General features: G+C 40.7%; 1 protein-coding gene across 5 annotated transcripts in view; it reads right to left on the reverse strand.

The window, feature by feature from the left end:
• Window positions 1-18,154, reverse strand: part of arhgap24 (Rho GTPase activating protein 24) — a 233,485-nt gene that overhangs the window by 15,271 nt on the left and 200,060 nt on the right. For all 5 annotated transcript variants that reach the window (XM_034296914.1, XM_034296915.1, XM_034296918.1 and 2 more), the window contains 2 exons: window positions 16,511-16,633; window positions 690-897 (listed from right to left, as the gene is read on the reverse strand). In XM_034296914.1, the coding sequence (XP_034152805.1) occupies window positions 690-897; window positions 16,511-16,633 (331 nt within the window). The remainder of the gene's footprint in view (window positions 1-689; window positions 898-16,510; window positions 16,634-18,154) is intronic.

An 18,154-nucleotide genomic window follows, 5' to 3' on the forward strand; every position in this document is an offset into this window, starting at 1 on the left:
TAACCAAGTGTTTAAAAGGTGATTATTTAGACCTTGGTATTAAAAGAATTTAGGATTGGTATTAAAAGAGTGGTGACAACTAATACATTGATATTTCAGCTTTATATTTTTAATATCAAATACCATTTTACAATAATAAAAAGATCCCCTAAAAGTGAGGAGTAGTGATCTGATTTAATTCCTTGCAGAGCTGCATTATTGTGGCTTAGTGCTTTGGAGGATTATTTTGGTCTTGCTTTGGAGGAAATATTTGCCTCAGGGCAAAACTGAGGTCACGAGATGAACACCACAAAATTGGGAGTAGTCAAAATTTGGGTCAAAATTGTGAATACAAATGTTCAAGGTGTATGTTCAAATGTATAGTATGAACAAGATTATTTACATGTGAAATGCATATGAATTCATGAATCTCTGAGGCACTGACAAAATGTGAAACAGTTCAAGGTAGTGTAGACTTTATATAGGCACTGTATATTGCTGCTTTCAAAGTCAAACACAATATATTTTTATAACGGCACTTCTGTGAAATATTTCTCATCTTATTGTATTTGGGAATGTAACATTTGCATTTTCTATGATTTGTTCTATTTTATACTTTTATAACATTATTTCACTTGTCTTAGGTAACCCTGGCAATATGCTGTAGATGCACTGATTTGAATCTAATGGATAACAAACCTCTTACATACCAGTCAAATGAGGGCTTCTCTCCACAGTCAAAAGCATCCTGAAGCTCTTTGACCAGGTTGGCCTGCCCTGGCAGCCTAAAGAGCCCCTCTTCCCGTAGACCCCATTGTCGTATGAAGTCCACACACTGCTCCACCAGCATGGGTGCCTGCTTGCTCCCATAACGCCGTTCATAGCGTACTGTTTCCTCCAGCTTCTGACCAAAGATACCTAGGAGAGACCCAAATCAGAAGTTCAAAATAAGGGTCCATGATAACTTTCTTAGGCTATTTTGGACATATCATTAATTAACATGTATATGGGTTTAATTATTTGCATTTGTTAAATTGTTAGCACCCCTTTTATACTAATTATTTGTATTAACTTTATTTTAATATTGTTAAATCTTAGTATACAGAATTTTGGTCAACATTGGTAGTTAATAAATGAAATAGACTTTGACTTTTGCACAATTGCTTGTGTAAATTACCTTTGTGTAGACAAGTACAGTAAACACATGTACAGTAAACACATAGAAACAGCAGTCTCTCGCCATTGCTTACCATAATTTTTTTCCTGAACTAATGGCCATTTTCCACTGCATGGTACCGGCTCAACTACTCGCCTATAGACTTGACTTTAATCGCTTCATGGGGGACAGTTCCTTACTGTGTTTAAACACGTAAGGGAAGACAATGGACATTTTTCAAGCTAGGAATCCCACATTCTACTTTTCCTCGTTCAGGAAAAGGAACAACTCTTTTTCAAAGTGTGTAAGGTATAAGCTATATGGTCTGAATTGGACAGTACCACATGCAGATTATGACATTGATTTACTACAATTTGATGAACTCCCGAAACAAATGAAGATCACGATTTTTTGGGACATCGGACTGATTATTATTGAACACCGAGTCACCTACCTATGGTGAGTTCTGTGTTATTATAAATGTATTGTTAAGTTACTGAGTAAGGCTTAATGACTGTTTTGTATTAAACAATGACTGTTTGCAATATTCTATTAACATTCAAATAATTTAGTCAAAGTCACTGGTAGCTGAACACAAGTTCTAAACCATTGGCGGGAAAACAAGTTATAGAAGCTGAGCTTGAAAAAAACAGCGTTGGCATGAGATGAAATACCCTTGTGTTTCTTTGTGTGTCCACAAGTTTGTTTGTCCACAAATGTGCTTATTCTTTGTAACTTTTATCAACTGATACGTAACATTAGCTTAATCGTTTTTCTTTGTGTAACGTCATCCACATCAGGTAGATAACGTTACTCTTGGCAGTAACATTTAGCTAGACAATGTTTACTAGAGATAGGGTGAGAAGCTCGGTCACCCGGGAGGAGCTCAGAGTAGAGCCGCTGCTCCTCCACATCGAGAGGGGTCAGCTGAGGTGGCTTGGGCATCTTTTTCGGATGCCTCCGGAACGCCTTCCTGGGAAGGTGTTCCGGTCCCGTCCCACCGGGAGGAGACCCCGGGGAAGACCTAGGACACGCTGGAGGGACTATGTCTCCCGGCTGGCCTGGGAACGCCTCGGTGTCCCCCCGGGAAGAGCTGGAGGAAGTGTCTGGGGAGAGGGAAGTCTGGGCATCCCTGCTTAGACTGCTGCCCCCGCGACCCGGCCCCGGATAAGCGGAAGAAGATGGTATGGTATGGGTATGTTTACTTGGTTTCACCATACTTACCTGTTCACCAAATGTTATGTTTATTTTTAGGGTGGAGCAAGCACAGTACTCCACGCCACCATGTGGAGGACTGCTACATAGGTATGTGTGGGTTCATTCACTTAACCCAGATTATTAAGTTATTAAAGCATGTTGCTTCCAATTTTATTTGTCAATTTAAATTACATTTTAAGGGCAAGAAGGCAGAGGTTGGGGGAAGTTTTAGCTCTGCACATGGTGGACACTGCAATTTGAGTTCTGATTGTAAAATAAACAGATATTTAGCACGGAATAATTAACTGTCTGTCTTTACTTTCAAAACTTTTGGAGAAGATCAAGCGGCTGACTGAAGAGAAGGTTGAGCTAAGGGCACAGCTGGCTCTACAATCAGGTAAAAACAAGACTATAGTTACGCTAACATCTTGCCTTCATGAAACTGCATTTGTCTGAATGTATGCCCTTTACTACAATGCAATACTGTACAGTTTCTCCGAAATTACATGTATATGCCAGTTTTGTTTATTTCACCATCTATTGACATTTCATTGTGCTTTTTAGCTTCTGATAAAGGTCTGACTGAAGAGAATGTCAAGCCGAGGGCACAGCTGGCTCTACAATCAGGTAAAAACAAGAATATAGTTTCGCTAGCATGTTGTCTTCATTAAATATTTCATTTGTATTGAATGTCATGCAATTGGATTTTCTTTTGAATAAAGGATTTTCGGGCCCTCAAAACAAGGGATCAAGTGCGTTATCTTGGTGTTCTGATAGACTCAGACCTCACATTTAACAGTCATATCAAAGCGGTCACCAAAACAGCATTCGATCATCTAAAAATGGGATGACACTGAGGAGGCTGTCCAGAACCAGGTCCCCAGGTACCAGAAAGGGGCAGCTGAATGTGCAGGTGGGAGAAGACGTCGCAGTGGTACAAGGGACCTGGCGTGAATATGAATGACATCTCCAGCACAACCAATATTGCTGCTAATCTACAGTACTCTTTTTTAACTGCTGCTATGTACAGTGTTATGTATATTATCCTCTTAATATATTTGAAGCAGTGTGTGAATGTTCTTAGTTCTGACTGTAGTTGTAGTGTGCTATGCCACCATTCATAAGCTTATTGCACTGATGTACAGTGGGTATAGAAAAGAATCACCCCCCTTTAAAATAATCACATTTTGTTGCTTTGCAGCCTGAAATGAAAACAGACACAAAAAAATATAAAAAAATATTCAGCTGTATTTACAACTTATAACATCCAAGTGAAATATATAATACCAACTTGTCAGAAAAAGAAAAAACAATTCTCCTAAAAATGACTTGTAAACCCAACCAGGTGTAGTTAATCACCTTATCAATAGCACACAAAGCCAATTGACTTTCAACTGTGACCAGCTGTGGTCATTTTGATTAGCTCACCATGAAACAAGCTTTTCCTGAAGCATTTCAGTCCTTGGTAGTGCAACTGAAGAAAACAATCAATTATGGGTGGCAAGGCATTGTCAAAAGATCTTCGGGATAAAGTCTATAAAGTCAGGAGATGGATAAAAAAAAAAAATTCAAAGGCTTTATCAGTGCCTAGAAGCACAGTGAAGTCTATTATTAAGAAGTGGAAGGCATTTGGTACAACAGAGACCCTCCCTGGGTCAGGATGTCGCTCCAAACTGGATGAAAGAGCCAGGAGGAAACTGGTCAGAGAGGCTACCAAGAGGCCTATAGCAACTCTGAAACAGTTGCAGGAATTCATGACAAAGAGTGGTCATTGTGTGCATGTAACAACAATATCATAAATTCTCCACAAATGTGTCTTTTATGGGAGGGTTGCAAGAAAAAAGCCTCTCCTCAAGAAAGGCCATATGCAGTCATGACTGAGCTTTCATGTTATCATGTTATGGGGTTGTTTCTCTGCAACAGGGACTGGAGCACTTGTCAGGATAGAAGGAAAAATGGATGGGGGAAAATCTGCTGTTCTCTGCCAGAAAGTTGTCAATGGGAAGAAGATTTACATTCCAAGATGACAATGACCCAAAGCACACAGCAAAACTGACCACACAGTGGTTGAAGGAGAAAAAGGTGAATGTCCTTGTATGGCCTAGTCAAAGCCCGGACTTAAACCCATTGAAAATCTGTGGAATGACTTGAAGACAGCAGTCCACAAACGGTCACCATCAAACTGAACTGAACTTGAGCAGTTCTGCAAAGAAGAGTGGTCAAATATTGCAACGTCTGGATGTGCAAAGTTAGTAGAGACATATCCCAACAGACTAAAGGGTGTAATTAAAGCAAAAGGTGGTTCAACAAAATACTGACACAAGGGGGTGATCCTTTTTCCAACTCAGTGATTATGTTTTTGAATTATTTTTCTCATCTCATCATCTCATCTTCATCCGCTTATCCGGTATCAGGCCGCAGGGACAGCAGCTCCAGTAGGGGACCCCAAACTTCCCTTTTTCTGACATGTTGGTGTTATATCTTTCACTTGGATGTTTTATGTTGCACTGAGTAAATACAGCTGAATGAAACAAAAACTGTCTGTCTTCATTTCAGGCTGCAAAGCAACAAAATGTGATTATTTTACTTTTCTATTCCCACTGTATCTATAATATTCAATAACTATCCATCACACTTATGTATATTACTGGCATTCTAGCCCTTGTTTATTTTGTATTGTATTATGTTTATTTTGTACTTTTCCCCATCAAATACTGTAATTTTACTATATCTCTTTTTTGACATGTTTTTTTTTTTCAATTTGTTTATTTTGTATGCTTGCGGTATAATGTTTTTTTGTATGCATCTTGCACTATTTGAAATAAATTTTTTAGATTTTATTCAGTTCATTGCATTTGTGATATGACCAAAATTATTGTAAAGGATTATTAAAAATAAAACCTAACATTGGGGCATGAGACATCCTGCTGGGTTTAGTGCATAAAAGCAGCTGGCAGCCGTCGAGTCGCTGAACAGGGTTTTGTTGGAAGGCATTGTCATGAAAGTGGCCCACCGGTGGCCCGACTGCAACGCGCGCTATAAAAAAAAAAAGCATCCGCAGAAAGCTAGTGAGCCGCCAGTGGGCCACTGGCGTGTTGCTTGCTGTGGACAGGAATAACGCTGCACAAGGACTAAACTAACAACAGGGGTAGTAGTACACCCAATGCAAAACTTCGGCGAAATAGGCTCAATCGTTTGTGCAGGTTTGTGCCGTAAAAATTTTTGTTTGTGATGCTATCATTTTATAGATATTAAAGAATATTTTATAGGTCATTCTGAGGTCACTCCCCCCAACATCCTCCGAAATCAACGAAAAAAGTCTTGTTTGTTTGTGATTCGTTTGCGCCGTTAAGTTTTTCCTTTGTGCTCCATGGGTATTTTATATGTTAGACATTTAATTATTGGTGATGACGTCACTTAGCCCCCCAACATGCTCCAAATTTAGTCAAAATAGGCTCATTCGTTTGGCCTTCGTTTGTGCTGGTTTGTGCCATAAAAGTTTTGTTTAGCTTCAGTGCTTTAAATATTAGACATTTTATTATTGGTTATGGTACCACCAGCCCCCAACATGCTGAAAATTCCATCGAAAATAGGCTCAATCATTTGTGCTCCGTTTGTGCTGGTTTGTGCATTAAAAATATTAGTTTGTGCAGCATTTTTATATTAATTTTAAGTCACCAGCCCTTGAACCTGCTCCAAACTGCCTCAAAATAGGCTCAATCGTTTGTGCTTTGTTTGTGCCACACAAACAAAACTTTTAACTGCACAAAACAGCACAAATGAAGCACAAATGAATCTCAATTTGGAGCGTGTTGGGGGGCTGTTGAGTGAGATCACCAAAATATATAAAATACAGAAGCAGCACAAACAAAAAATTTTATGGAACAAACAAAGCACAAACAATATGACGATCTTGGAGGATTTTGGGGGGTTGAGTGATTTTATTTTGTATCTCAAAAATGACAGCAGTACAAACAAAAATTTTAACGGCACAAACCAGCACAAATGGAGCACAAATTATTGAAGTTCTGTATTGGGTGGGGGGCCAACTTCACGCAGGTTATGTAGTGGTAGTGACAAGGAAGTTTGTAGGAAGGTTGTGGTGGATCTCTGAACAGAGGAGAATAACGTTAGCAAGGACAATAACTCAAACAGTTTTGTAAAGCAGAGAGCGGCCGTGAGCGTTAATACCGGGTAGTGAACAACAACAATCTAGCAATGAGCGGCAAGCTGATGAGGGGATGAACCGCAGGTGTGGAGGCTTGAGGAGGAGTAGTGGAGATGTGGAGGAAAACAGAACTGGATCACAGGAGCCTGAATCCGGCTCCCAAATACACACAGACAAACTGGAGAGACGGAGGGCCTGGCACGGACTAGGAGGAGGTGGATGTGGAGCGCGTGATATGATTATGGATTGCAGAATCATGATTTTCACGGAAATGTGGCTTAACAACAACATACCTGACAAATTGAGCTGGATGGCCACGATATCTTTAGAGCAGATAGGATTGAAATGGAATGCGGTAAGACAAGATGTAGTGGACTGTGCATTTATGTAAACAAAACATGGTGTACAAACACTAAATTAACTGGGAGTCATTGCTCAACCAATCTAGAATACCTGATGATTAGATACAGGCCTTTATACCTGCCTCGGGAGTTTACATCTATTGTTGTTATGGCGGTGAACAGGTCCGGAAGAAATTAGGAGACCACTGCACCTTTTTCTTTCCTTTCCAAAACGTTGAAAGGGAAAGTTTTGAGTGAGGAACAAAAGCGTTCAATTTGCAGTGGTCTCTTAATTTTAACCCTTCTGTTCAGCACTCAAAACCTTCATTTCTTTACAAATGGTACATACAGTGGGGAGAACAAGTATTTGATACACTGCCGATTTTGCAGGTTTTCCCACTTACAAAGCATGTAGAAGTCCGCCATTTTTATCATAGGTACTCTTCAACTGTGAATAATAAAATAAAATGCAAATGAATTACTTAAAAATCATACAATGCGATTTTCTGGATTTTTGTTTTAGATTCCATCTCTCACAGTTGATGAGTACCTATGATAAAAATTACAGACTTCTACATGCTTTGTAAGTAGGAAAACCTGCAAAATCGGCAGTGTATCAAATACTTGTTCTCCCCACTGTATACAGTGGATATAAAAGGTCTACACACCGCTGTTAAAATGCCAGGTTCTTGTGATGTAACAGAATGAGACAAAGATAAATCATGTAAGAACTTTTTCCACCTTTAATGTGACCTATAACGTAAACAATTCAATTGAAATCAAACTGAAATCTTTGATGGGGAAAAAGAAAAAACAACCTGGTTGCATAAGTGTGCACACCCTTAAACTAATACTTTGTTGAAGCACCTTTTGATATTATTACAGCATTCAGTCTTTTTGGGTAAGAGTCTATTTGCATGGCACATCTTGACGTGGTAATATTTGCCCACTCTACTTTGCAAAAGCGCTCCAAATCTTTCGGATTGCGAGGACATCTTCTGTGCACAGGCCACAACTGTACCTACCCCGACCTCTCAGGGACCTTGTTGGACTACTTCCTTTTACTCATCTGACACTGCCAAAGACTGATACTGGAAGTTTTCAGTTACCAGTATGTGTCTAGCTCACTAACCTCACCGCTGCTATCTATGCATTCCAGCTGCACATGCACCTTGTACATTAAATTTGCCTCTTTGCACATTTAGAATTGCCATTTTGCTTGCAATTTTACAGTAACACACACGTTTACCTCACACGTCTACAGTTGTTACACACACATCTACCATAGTGCTCTGGATCACGGTTGCTCATGCTACCCTACTACAGTACTCCTTCATTTGCCTGGTTTGCACATCTTGTATGCCATTTAGAAATTGCCATTTATACCCAAACAACTGTTTTCAGACTTTTAACATACATTATATCTAATACTTTCTGCACTACTTTATTTGCCTGAATTGCACATTTAGTATTGCAATTTGTACTGCATTTGCCTTCAATGCACATCTACACATTCCACTTGCAATATACATATACTTAATACTTGTACACATTCTGCCCTCTATTTGGACTTCTGGTTAGATGCTTAGTGCATTTCATTGTACTGTACTTGTACTGTTCAATTACAAAAAAGTTGAATCTAATCTAAAAATGAGACCTGGGACAACAAGTGCTTGGAAATTGACCATTAGTAAGAACAAAAAACGTTGGATATATTATCTATTCTCTTCGCAGAATATGATGTTTTGTTTGGCATAAACATAAACCATAACAGACCCTCTTGCAGGCTACATGTTTGACCATGCTCTAAATATTTCCTGCATTCAAACAGTGCACTTGGCACCCATAATTTGATAATTCGAGAGCGACAACTTTTATGAATTTTCACAACTGTATTTAGGACCATAACACTTGTAGCATTGATGTGTACACTGCTGCCTAGGCTTCATTACTGTTCTTCTAGCAGCAGGGTATATACTAGCAGTGCTAACTCAGATTTACTTTTTCTAAATAAAAGCCATCATTGAAATATATAAGGCAATATAGTTAACAATTGAGTCTGTACACTTCATGTTTAATGTCCAATGTTGTTCTTGTCTGTACTTTTTTACAGACTACATTGTTAATTAAATTGCCTTATAGATTTCAATGATGGCTTTTATTGTGATAAAGGAAATCTGAGCGCTGCCAGCAAAATATCCTGATGCTAAAATAACGCTAATGAATCATTGTTTGGCCATCACTACTGCTGCCGTCTCTGCCACTTACAGTACAGAACTTTCAAGATTTGTTCAAGAAATATTGTTCTTGTAGAACCACAGCACACCAGCACACAGCACAAACTTGTTTGACTATTCTGATATGGGAGCTCATAACTCAAAACAACCTTTTCTACATGCCCCACTACATTGAGATGAGTCATGACTCACCCCTCCTGAAGCTGACGCAACTTGTGATTTTCCGTTAGATGCTCTGATTAATAAAGCTTTGGTATGCCAGAGCACCAGAGGCACACAGTTTACATTCCTGTTCTCCAACATCGTACAGACAGATCACAAAACAGTTATCCTGCAGCCTTAGGAACTGACAGGTCAGAAAGAAAGAGAGATGCATGTAGGATGATGACAGGCATATCTGATGGGACTGACAACTTTATTTATTTATTTTAGTTTCAGCGAGGTCTCAGTCACTTGGTTTCAATGATTCAGTAACCAAGCTAGGGGTCCACTAAGATGAGAGCTCATGAATCAGAAAAAAAGGTGTTTGTTGGTCTCCTTTCGGAAACGAAAAGTGTTTATCAGTTTTCCCCAAATCTTACACATCAATGTCCACAGTCCCAAGTCCCAGTCAGAGAAAAAGAAATTAAAAACATACCATGCATGCCACTTAATCACCAAATTGAGCGAGAAGAATGTCAATAATCCTCACAAACACACCAGTAAAGGAACGGAACTAGAAAGGGATGAACCAAAGCAAGAGGATACAATAGCAGAAATTCTGATGGAAGTCACATGTCACATGTAACTGTGGTCGTTGAATCAGGCCCAATGGTCTTTCAGCAAAAATCTCCCTTCTGTAACATCCCCCATTGTCTCTATCCTTATTTTAGCATACAAATGCCAGAAAACCCATCTTAACAAAAAAGAATGTACAATAATCAGTGAGAAACCAAATGGATTGATTCAATGTCCAACTCTTCCTGCTGTGTTTTCCAGGGCTGGTCTAAGTCGACTCCGCTTTGCTTTCACTTGAATATGGACTCTCTGGTTACTCTGCTGTTTGGTCCAGGGTGAAGACTGGATTGTCAGCTTTAGTACCGGCAATTAGTAAACTCCTTCAACACTCGCAGGTCCTGCTGGGTCAACTCCTCAGGCTGACTGCCTGCTGAGCGCTCCTGGCTCACACACATGTGCCTCTCTACTTCACAGCGCTATACCTCTTGTCCTCTTAGCCATCCATTCTCCTTTTGTCAGTCCAAACATGCAGTACAGCCAAAGAGGAAAACAGAGACAGAGAGGCAGAGACACAAAGAAAAATAATGTGAGAGAAACAAAGGGAGAAAGAGACAAAGGGAAAGTCAGAGAACAGGGCTCTAAATGCCCTGTCTTCAGTTGTCAGACGTGGTGACTGCTGTTTTGGACACCATACACACAAAAAACAATGGGTGACACACAAACTCACGGAAAGACACACACAAGTGCTAATCATTCCCACTGTGCTCACTCATGGTGATCACTTGACTGAGCCAAAGCCCTCCTCTAAGTCCTCCAAACATTTGCTTTGATCCATGCTGGTCAATTATTGAAGGAAAACAACTGAAGGACTTGAGAAAAACAAAGCTTGTGAGAGAACTGCTAGACACGCTCATTGTCATTGAATGCAGTAGAGAAAACACCTTTCCTCTCTCTGTTTTTCGGCCTCTCTCTCTCTCTCTCTCTGTCTCTCACTCAGTCTCTTGGACAGCTTCTCCATCAACCTCTTTCTCAGTCAGCATCAGTCGGTCTCACTGTTCTTCTCAGTCTCTCGATTTGTAAGCCATTTCCATTTAAAAGGCTTTGTTGGCATTGGAAATGTGTTTACATTGCCAAAGCAAGTGGGAAAATGAAACATTGGAATTATAATTTTTTTTTAACTAAACAATTGTAAGTAAACACTTCGCCCTGGAGGGACCTTAGGTGGTGTGTATCATGTCTGATTTCTAGGGCAGTGAGATGTGTTTCATGCATTATTGACCAAAAGAAGTGAGTCCTTGATTGATAGACACATCAGATGTCTTTCAGTGATGTTCCTATCAGCAGATATGTTGATAAATGTACAAGGTGTCAATGTTTTTCCTCTTTCTAAAAGACTACAACGTCAAAGCCATATACTTCCTGCTCTGGACTTCAACAAGTTTAACAAGACCAACGTGGCAAATAAGTACGCTTGGAATTGGGAGGCACCTCACCTCACGATGCAATATTATCACTGTCACGTCCTGGCTATGCCCCTAGCCATCTCTGCACTGGGCTGGGGGCATAGCCAGGACAGGACAGGAGGTGGCATCTAGCCACCTCCAATCCTTTTGGTCTCCCCAATTGGAGGCAGGTGTTGGATGTTGCCTCCAATTGGGGACCCTATTTGAGTCCTTTGATTTTGCCATGCTGGTGTAGTTCATTTTGGTTTCTCCTTTGTATGGAATATCCCACGTCATTGGTTGCTGCCGCTGTTTGTTTTGTTTGAGTCTTTTGTTTTCATTACAAAGTATGTCACAGATTGTGTGATTCGCTTTGCCCATTCAAATTGTGGGGTAGTCTGTTAAGAAGACTATCCAGGGTTTGTTGTTTTGGTTTCACTGCTGTCACAATGTTCACCTCTGAATTATGTCAGGTGGTATTACCCAAGTACAGTAGGCCTACATGATTTTTGTGCAACACGAATTACATGCAGCGTGAGACATGTCTAGCTTTTTTTCCCTGCAATGTTGTTGAACCCAAAGTGATCCCACACCTTTGACTGAAAAGTGCACAGCTTGAATGTGTTCATTCCACCAAAAAAGACCATTGCGCCAGAGAGAAGTACCTGCTTGAGCGCAGCCTGCGGGTTTGTAAAACTAAGGTGACAAGTGAGCTTAGGTACAGTGGGGCTTTTGCCTTGCAAGGACTGGTAAATTAGTTGGTACCAGTGAGATAGGCGCCGGGTGTGTAATGAGGGCCAGCCAACTAACTGTATTCAGGAGGCGATCTACGCTCGCTATGAATTCTGGAACTTGTGGTAGTTTATGGATAGACCAACGTCAAGGAAAGAGATTCTACCGCAAAATTAAAATTAGCATGTTCTGGGTTGTGTTCAGGAAACCTTTTTGTTTTTATGACACAAATATATCACTGCTAACATTAGTAATTGGTACATACAGTTGTTGTGCTAATGCCCTTTTAATCAAACATTACACAAAAGACATTTTGAGTTTTATATTTCATCTCACTGACTCTAGTTCCCCTACTCTAAACAGGAGACTTCTAGAGGGGGAAGAAGGCATATGAAGAAAGGGGAATGAAGCAGTCAACTTTGTCTAGCTGAGGCTCATTAACAGGACTTTACCTGCAGCGTTGTGTTATGGTTACGGTTAATGTCCGATCCAAAAACATCCAGTGCTAGAGCCCCGAAAGCTCAGGTCTGGTGAACCACTGGTTCTGTTGCAATTGTTGGTTTAGTTTGTAGTGTTTTAGGCTATGTTTCTGGGTAATTTGTTCTAGAAAATAAAATGGTGACATCTACATTCTCCAGTGACAAATGTTCCTAATGGAAGCCCTGTGTGTTTGTGTGTGTGGATGTGTGCGTGCGTGTGTGTATACGTGTTTTGTCGCTTCACAACAGAAATCCCTACGATACAGTAGTCTACAGGATTTACCTGCTCAGTGGGCACTGAATACATGCAAATCAAACACAAAATCAAAATGTACCCTTCTGAGTCTTCTGATCACAAAATAACTAACGCAAAAAGGTGGCCCCTTAGAAGAAATCCTGACTAACGGAAGATGAACTATACACATAAAAAATTAAGACTCAGTTCAGACTGTGGATATCCACAGAAAACAAATTCACAGGAAGGGTTACCAAGTTATGTTAACATACACACATTAGGGCATTGCTGCATGTTTTAGTCATTCAGGTGATACTCTAATCCAGAGTGATTTACAGGAGCAATTAGGGTTAATTGTCATACTCAGAATAACATATTACACCTTGCTGGCACAGAAATTAGATCTAGAAATCTTTTGGCTGGCTATCCTCTGCTTTGGTAACATTATTCACACACAAGACTGAAAAATTACATTTGATATGATTGTGCATTCCCACCTCCCAGGGGATACATGAACATAAAACATAGCACAGAAATATCACTTCACTACAGTGAACTCATTGTCATGTTCAAGAAACCAATTTGAAATGATTCGAGCTTTGTGACATGGTGCATTATCCTGCTGGAAGTAGCCATCAGAGGATGGGTACATGGTGGTCATAAAGGTATGGACATGGTCAGAAACAATGCTCAGGTAGGCCGTGGCATTTAAAAGATGCCCAATTGGCACTAAGGGGCCTAAAGTGTGCCAAGTAAAGTGTGTCCCACACCATTACACCACCACCACCAGCCTGCACAGTGGTAACAATGCATGATGGATCCATGTTCTCATTCTGTTTATGCCAAATTCTGATTCTACCATCTGAATGTCTCAACAGAAATCGAGACTCATCAGACCAGGCAACATTCTTCCAGTCTTCAACTGTCCAATTTTTCCTATTTGTAGTGGAGATGAGTGGTACCCGGTGGGGTCTTCTGCTGTTGTAGCCCATCCGCCTCAAGGTTGTGCGTGTTGTGGCTTCACAAATGCTTTGCTGCATACCTCGGTTGTAACAAGTGGTTATTTCAGTCAAAGTTGCTCTTCTATCTGCTTGAATCAGTCGGCCCATTCTCCTCTGACCTCTAGGATCAACAAGGCATTTTCGCCCACAGGACAGCCGCATACTGGATGTTTTTCCCTTTTCACACCATTCTTTGTAAACCCTAGAAATGGTTGTGCGTGAAAATCCCAGTAACTGAGCAGATTGTGAAATACTCAGACCGGCCCGTCTTGCACCAACAACCATGCCAGGCTCTTTCCCATTCTGACATTCAGTTTGGAGTTCAGGAGATTGTCTTGACCAGGACCACACCCCTAAATGCTTTGAAGCAACTGCCATGAGATTGGTTGATTAGATAATTGCATTCATGAGAAATTGAACAGGTGTTCCTAATAATCCTTTAGGTGAGTGTAGACATGTCTTGATTTCTTGGTAGATGTCCTGGTAGACATGTCTTGATTTCCAACCCTTCAGAATGTGCTGGAGAGTTGCTGGTGTGAGGCAAGGGCATAATTGACAATTGATAAGAATGGGATTAACCTTTTCACGCGTGAGTTTGAAATATTCCTTACCGACCCCCCAGCGTGAGTTTTTTTGCACGTGACTTCAGTACTCTGCAGCATTTGAACTCACGCCAGCATTTGAACAGTCATCTTGCTAGGTAAGGAACACTACATGCATTGCATTGCAAGCTTCTCTCGTTGACTCGAATTCTAAGAGCTGCAAAAGTTGGTTGATTTATTACTGTAGCTAGCTAGAAAACGTCAGCTAACCGCTAGCAAACGTCAGCTGCCTGCTAGCTAACAAATCGTGACCAGTTATTCAGTGCAGTGAAAATGAATAAACTATATAAAATGCATACAACGGGGAACGTAACTTCTAGAAAGTTTTTGCAATGGTTTTGATCGGTAGTAGTCGCTAATATAATTCGTTTTTGTGCATTAGTGTTGGCTGTCTGTTGGTACGTAACTAACACTTCTTGTCCCGATTTGAATGCTTTCTACCTGGTTAATATCATAGTATGGTCTTGAAACAATTACAATCAGGAAATAAAGTTATAAACACTGTTTGAGCTAAATGTGAGTAAATAATAGCGCGGTTTTACCAGCCATTGTTACGTTACTTGTAGCTAGGTATGCTAATGGTGCGTTCTAAACATGACGTTCTAATCACACCGGTGTGATCGTACGCTCCAGGGACCACTCTAGATTGATCACACCAGTGTGATCGTACGCGCCAAAGGGTTAAAGAAGGTGATAGCTGCAAAGCTTAGAAAGGAGTGATAGGGAAGCAGAATAGACAGCTGCTGGGATGAATGGGGGGGGCCCTAGACTTCAACAAATGAACATACTGGAAACTATACACTTCTTTGGGGTTGTACCTGGTTGACCTGGCAACATTTCACTGTGGCCCATGTAAGGTCACACCAGGGAGATTGTGTCAAGGTGGATGAAACTCCTTCTTCCTGAGACCTATACGCTGTGGAGGTACTTCCTCGGATAATAAAACTTCTCAGGTGGGTTAACGGACAGGTCTCCAACCAGAACAGTTTGGATAAATGATCCTCTAACTCAGTGACTGAAGGAAGTAAACTGAAATTGCAATTCCAGTGTTCCACATTAAAAAGCAAGAGTGACATTTCCTATATAATTAAAAAATAAGTTCCTTTTTTGCCTCTTCTTTTATATTGAGCCCTAGTCGGTGGTTAATGTAACATCACAGAACAGCTCAGTGGTGATTTGACAGGACCGCTGTGGGGGTTGAAACAGCAACTGAAGCCGCTGATGCTATTCTGGACTGAAAACCCTTTGGTTAAGGGAGCTCCCTCCCTCTGAGGCTCAGACCAAATGAACAGAACATGGATGATGATTTTAATCTCTTGGGTTTTATCTCTCTAATAATCTCACTTCAGTGTGCATGTGTGTGTGTGTGCGCACATGTGTGTGCATATGTGATCCAAAACCTCCACTGCTGCAGAATGTGAAAAGAAGCCCACTCCAAAATACAAGCTTGGCTGTTGAGGCTGCTGTGCTGTGTTGTGGTCGCAGGCCAGGGAGCTTTAGCACCGAGCCAAAGCTCTCCGGTGGCATCTTTGACAAATGACTCTGCCTTTTGAAGAGCAGTCAACTGCAATAGACATCAAACTCCCTGCACTGAAAACAGAGGGGCCGTCGGCCCGAAAAATGAGAGAGCCTTCTATTCATGCCACAGAGCTAGGAAAGAGATTTGGGGTATGGGAGCCTGCCAGACTTACAGACACAGGGGCCAGAGCAGTTTGTTGGCTGATTGCAATCAATAACAAACTGCACCACAAGCACCAGCATCAGCAATGCAAGTAAAAAACAAAACAAGTTAAGAAGCTACTATGAAACACTGTATGAATTAGCACATTAGAAGACACAAAGAGGTTTCCAAGACCGAATAATTCCAAAACAAATGCAGCATTGTTTGCGCATCAAAGCATCAACGTGAGCATTTGTCTTCCCCACAAAATTGTATAATAGGCTCTAGATGTAACAACTAGCATAAAAACATCTCACACGGCTGAATATTCAGAGAGAATTATCATAATGTGTTTTGTTGAAACAGGTCCAAAGATTACGCCTATAGACATGGACGGAAACATTTATAGAAAAAGCAGGCCAAACGTTACATCGGCACAAAAAACCTTTTAAACATTTATCAGATGCTGTAATCCAGAGAAGTAGCGAGTGCACACGTTTTCATTCCAGGCCCCCGTGGCAATCAACCCTACAGACCTGGGTTTGTGATGGGACCTGTACTAACCTCCACCAAAGGGTGCCCATATGACCCTCCGGATGGTCTTCACCCAATCCTCCATGTCATTCTGGGTGCTGGCCATGAGAAGGTAGGTCTCATGATTCGCTGTCATCCGCTCCCTGTCTCCTCCTGGGAAAAAAACCAAAGCCTTACACAAAAACCAAAGATCCAGTACAAAAATGTCTTAGTGTTAGATATTGAAAGTTTGCCTTCAGCTGGCAAGCTGTCAATATCTAATAAATGGCAAACTGTCAATTTTCAGAATATCATTAAATTATGTTATTCAGAATGATTAATAACATCATAATTTGTGTTATGATGCTATTCATAATTATCTGTATTATGAATAACAACATAATACAAATTCAAATACCCAGGTTGTTATATTTGTGTGGTTTCACCTACCACATTAAGCCTGTGTAACTTACAGCTAATTCATTGAGTAAGATGTACCTACAATTACTATAAGTGGGTACTGTGGTTGCCTCAGCTAGCTGTCTTAACATTAATGAAATAACTCTAAGTCATTCTGCATAAGAGCTTCTGCCAAATGACTAAAATGTAAAAATGTCAAATGTAATACATACACCATAATTACTCTGGGTTGTATAAGTGTGTAGGGGGGACATGGAAATTAATTTTCTGCATGTTGCTCTCCCCTAAGACATTGTTAGACAGTGGGTTTAGAGCCAGGAATCAACCATCATTCATAGAAACCCTGAAGCGGTTAGGGTTAAGTACCTTGCTCAAGGTCAGAATGACACCTTGACAGTTCTGGGATATCATCCAGCAATCTAGTATCCACTGGCCAAAACCTGTAACTGTTAGTCTAACATCCCATCCCATTAAAAGTATAACATACCATTGTAACATCACAGAACATCATTATACAGCATTAAAGTAAATACCCTCTGCTGTCATTGCCACTGTAACAAACATAATTATTTAATAATTAGTGTAATTTGTAGTCTGAATGATGCTTGTCGGTAGTGTGTCTGTGGTGTTATGATGGTGTGTAATTACAGGTGGGTTCAGTCAGAGGGATCATTGACGCCTTGACCAGTATGATGTCATTAAGGTGCAGACAAACAGAGAGATTAAGTTCTGTCTGTGTGGGCGTGTGTAATGTCTGTGTGGGCATGTGGATGCGACTATCATAGATTTGTGTCTCTGTGTGTATTTTATTGTTTGTGTATGTGTGTGTGTGTATGCAAATTCAAGGCCTCTAAACATGGCCTCTTACAGCCAGGAGAATGCCCACCAGACCGAACCGATTTATGGCCTCCGTGAGATCCCTTCTCAATGACCTCATCCCGTTATCACGCTGATAATATGTCCACTCCTGTCAGTCCAATTGCTTAGGATGTTACTGTAATCCTTGCATGGAAAAGACAGCATGGCGCCGCAGTGGGTGGTGCCCAGTACTTCAATGGGGCGGAGCTCCCTGCCATACAGCAGAAGGCCTGAAACAAGACTTTGCCCACCCATGCCAAGGACTCTTCTCTCCAGTACCACACTGCGCATTCTACTTGTGCGTTACATCTGGAACCAACTGGAACCTAAACAGATTCCACATCCAAGCCATAAAATGGCTAATCAAATGTGTACTTGCCCCATTTGTTTTAAGTAAATATATATTTTCAGGCTTTT

This window comes from Esox lucius, chromosome 14, assembly GCF_011004845.1.
Source record: "Esox lucius isolate fEsoLuc1 chromosome 14, fEsoLuc1.pri, whole genome shotgun sequence".
In the NCBI taxonomy this organism is placed as follows: Eukaryota; Metazoa; Chordata; class Actinopteri; order Esociformes; family Esocidae; genus Esox; species Esox lucius.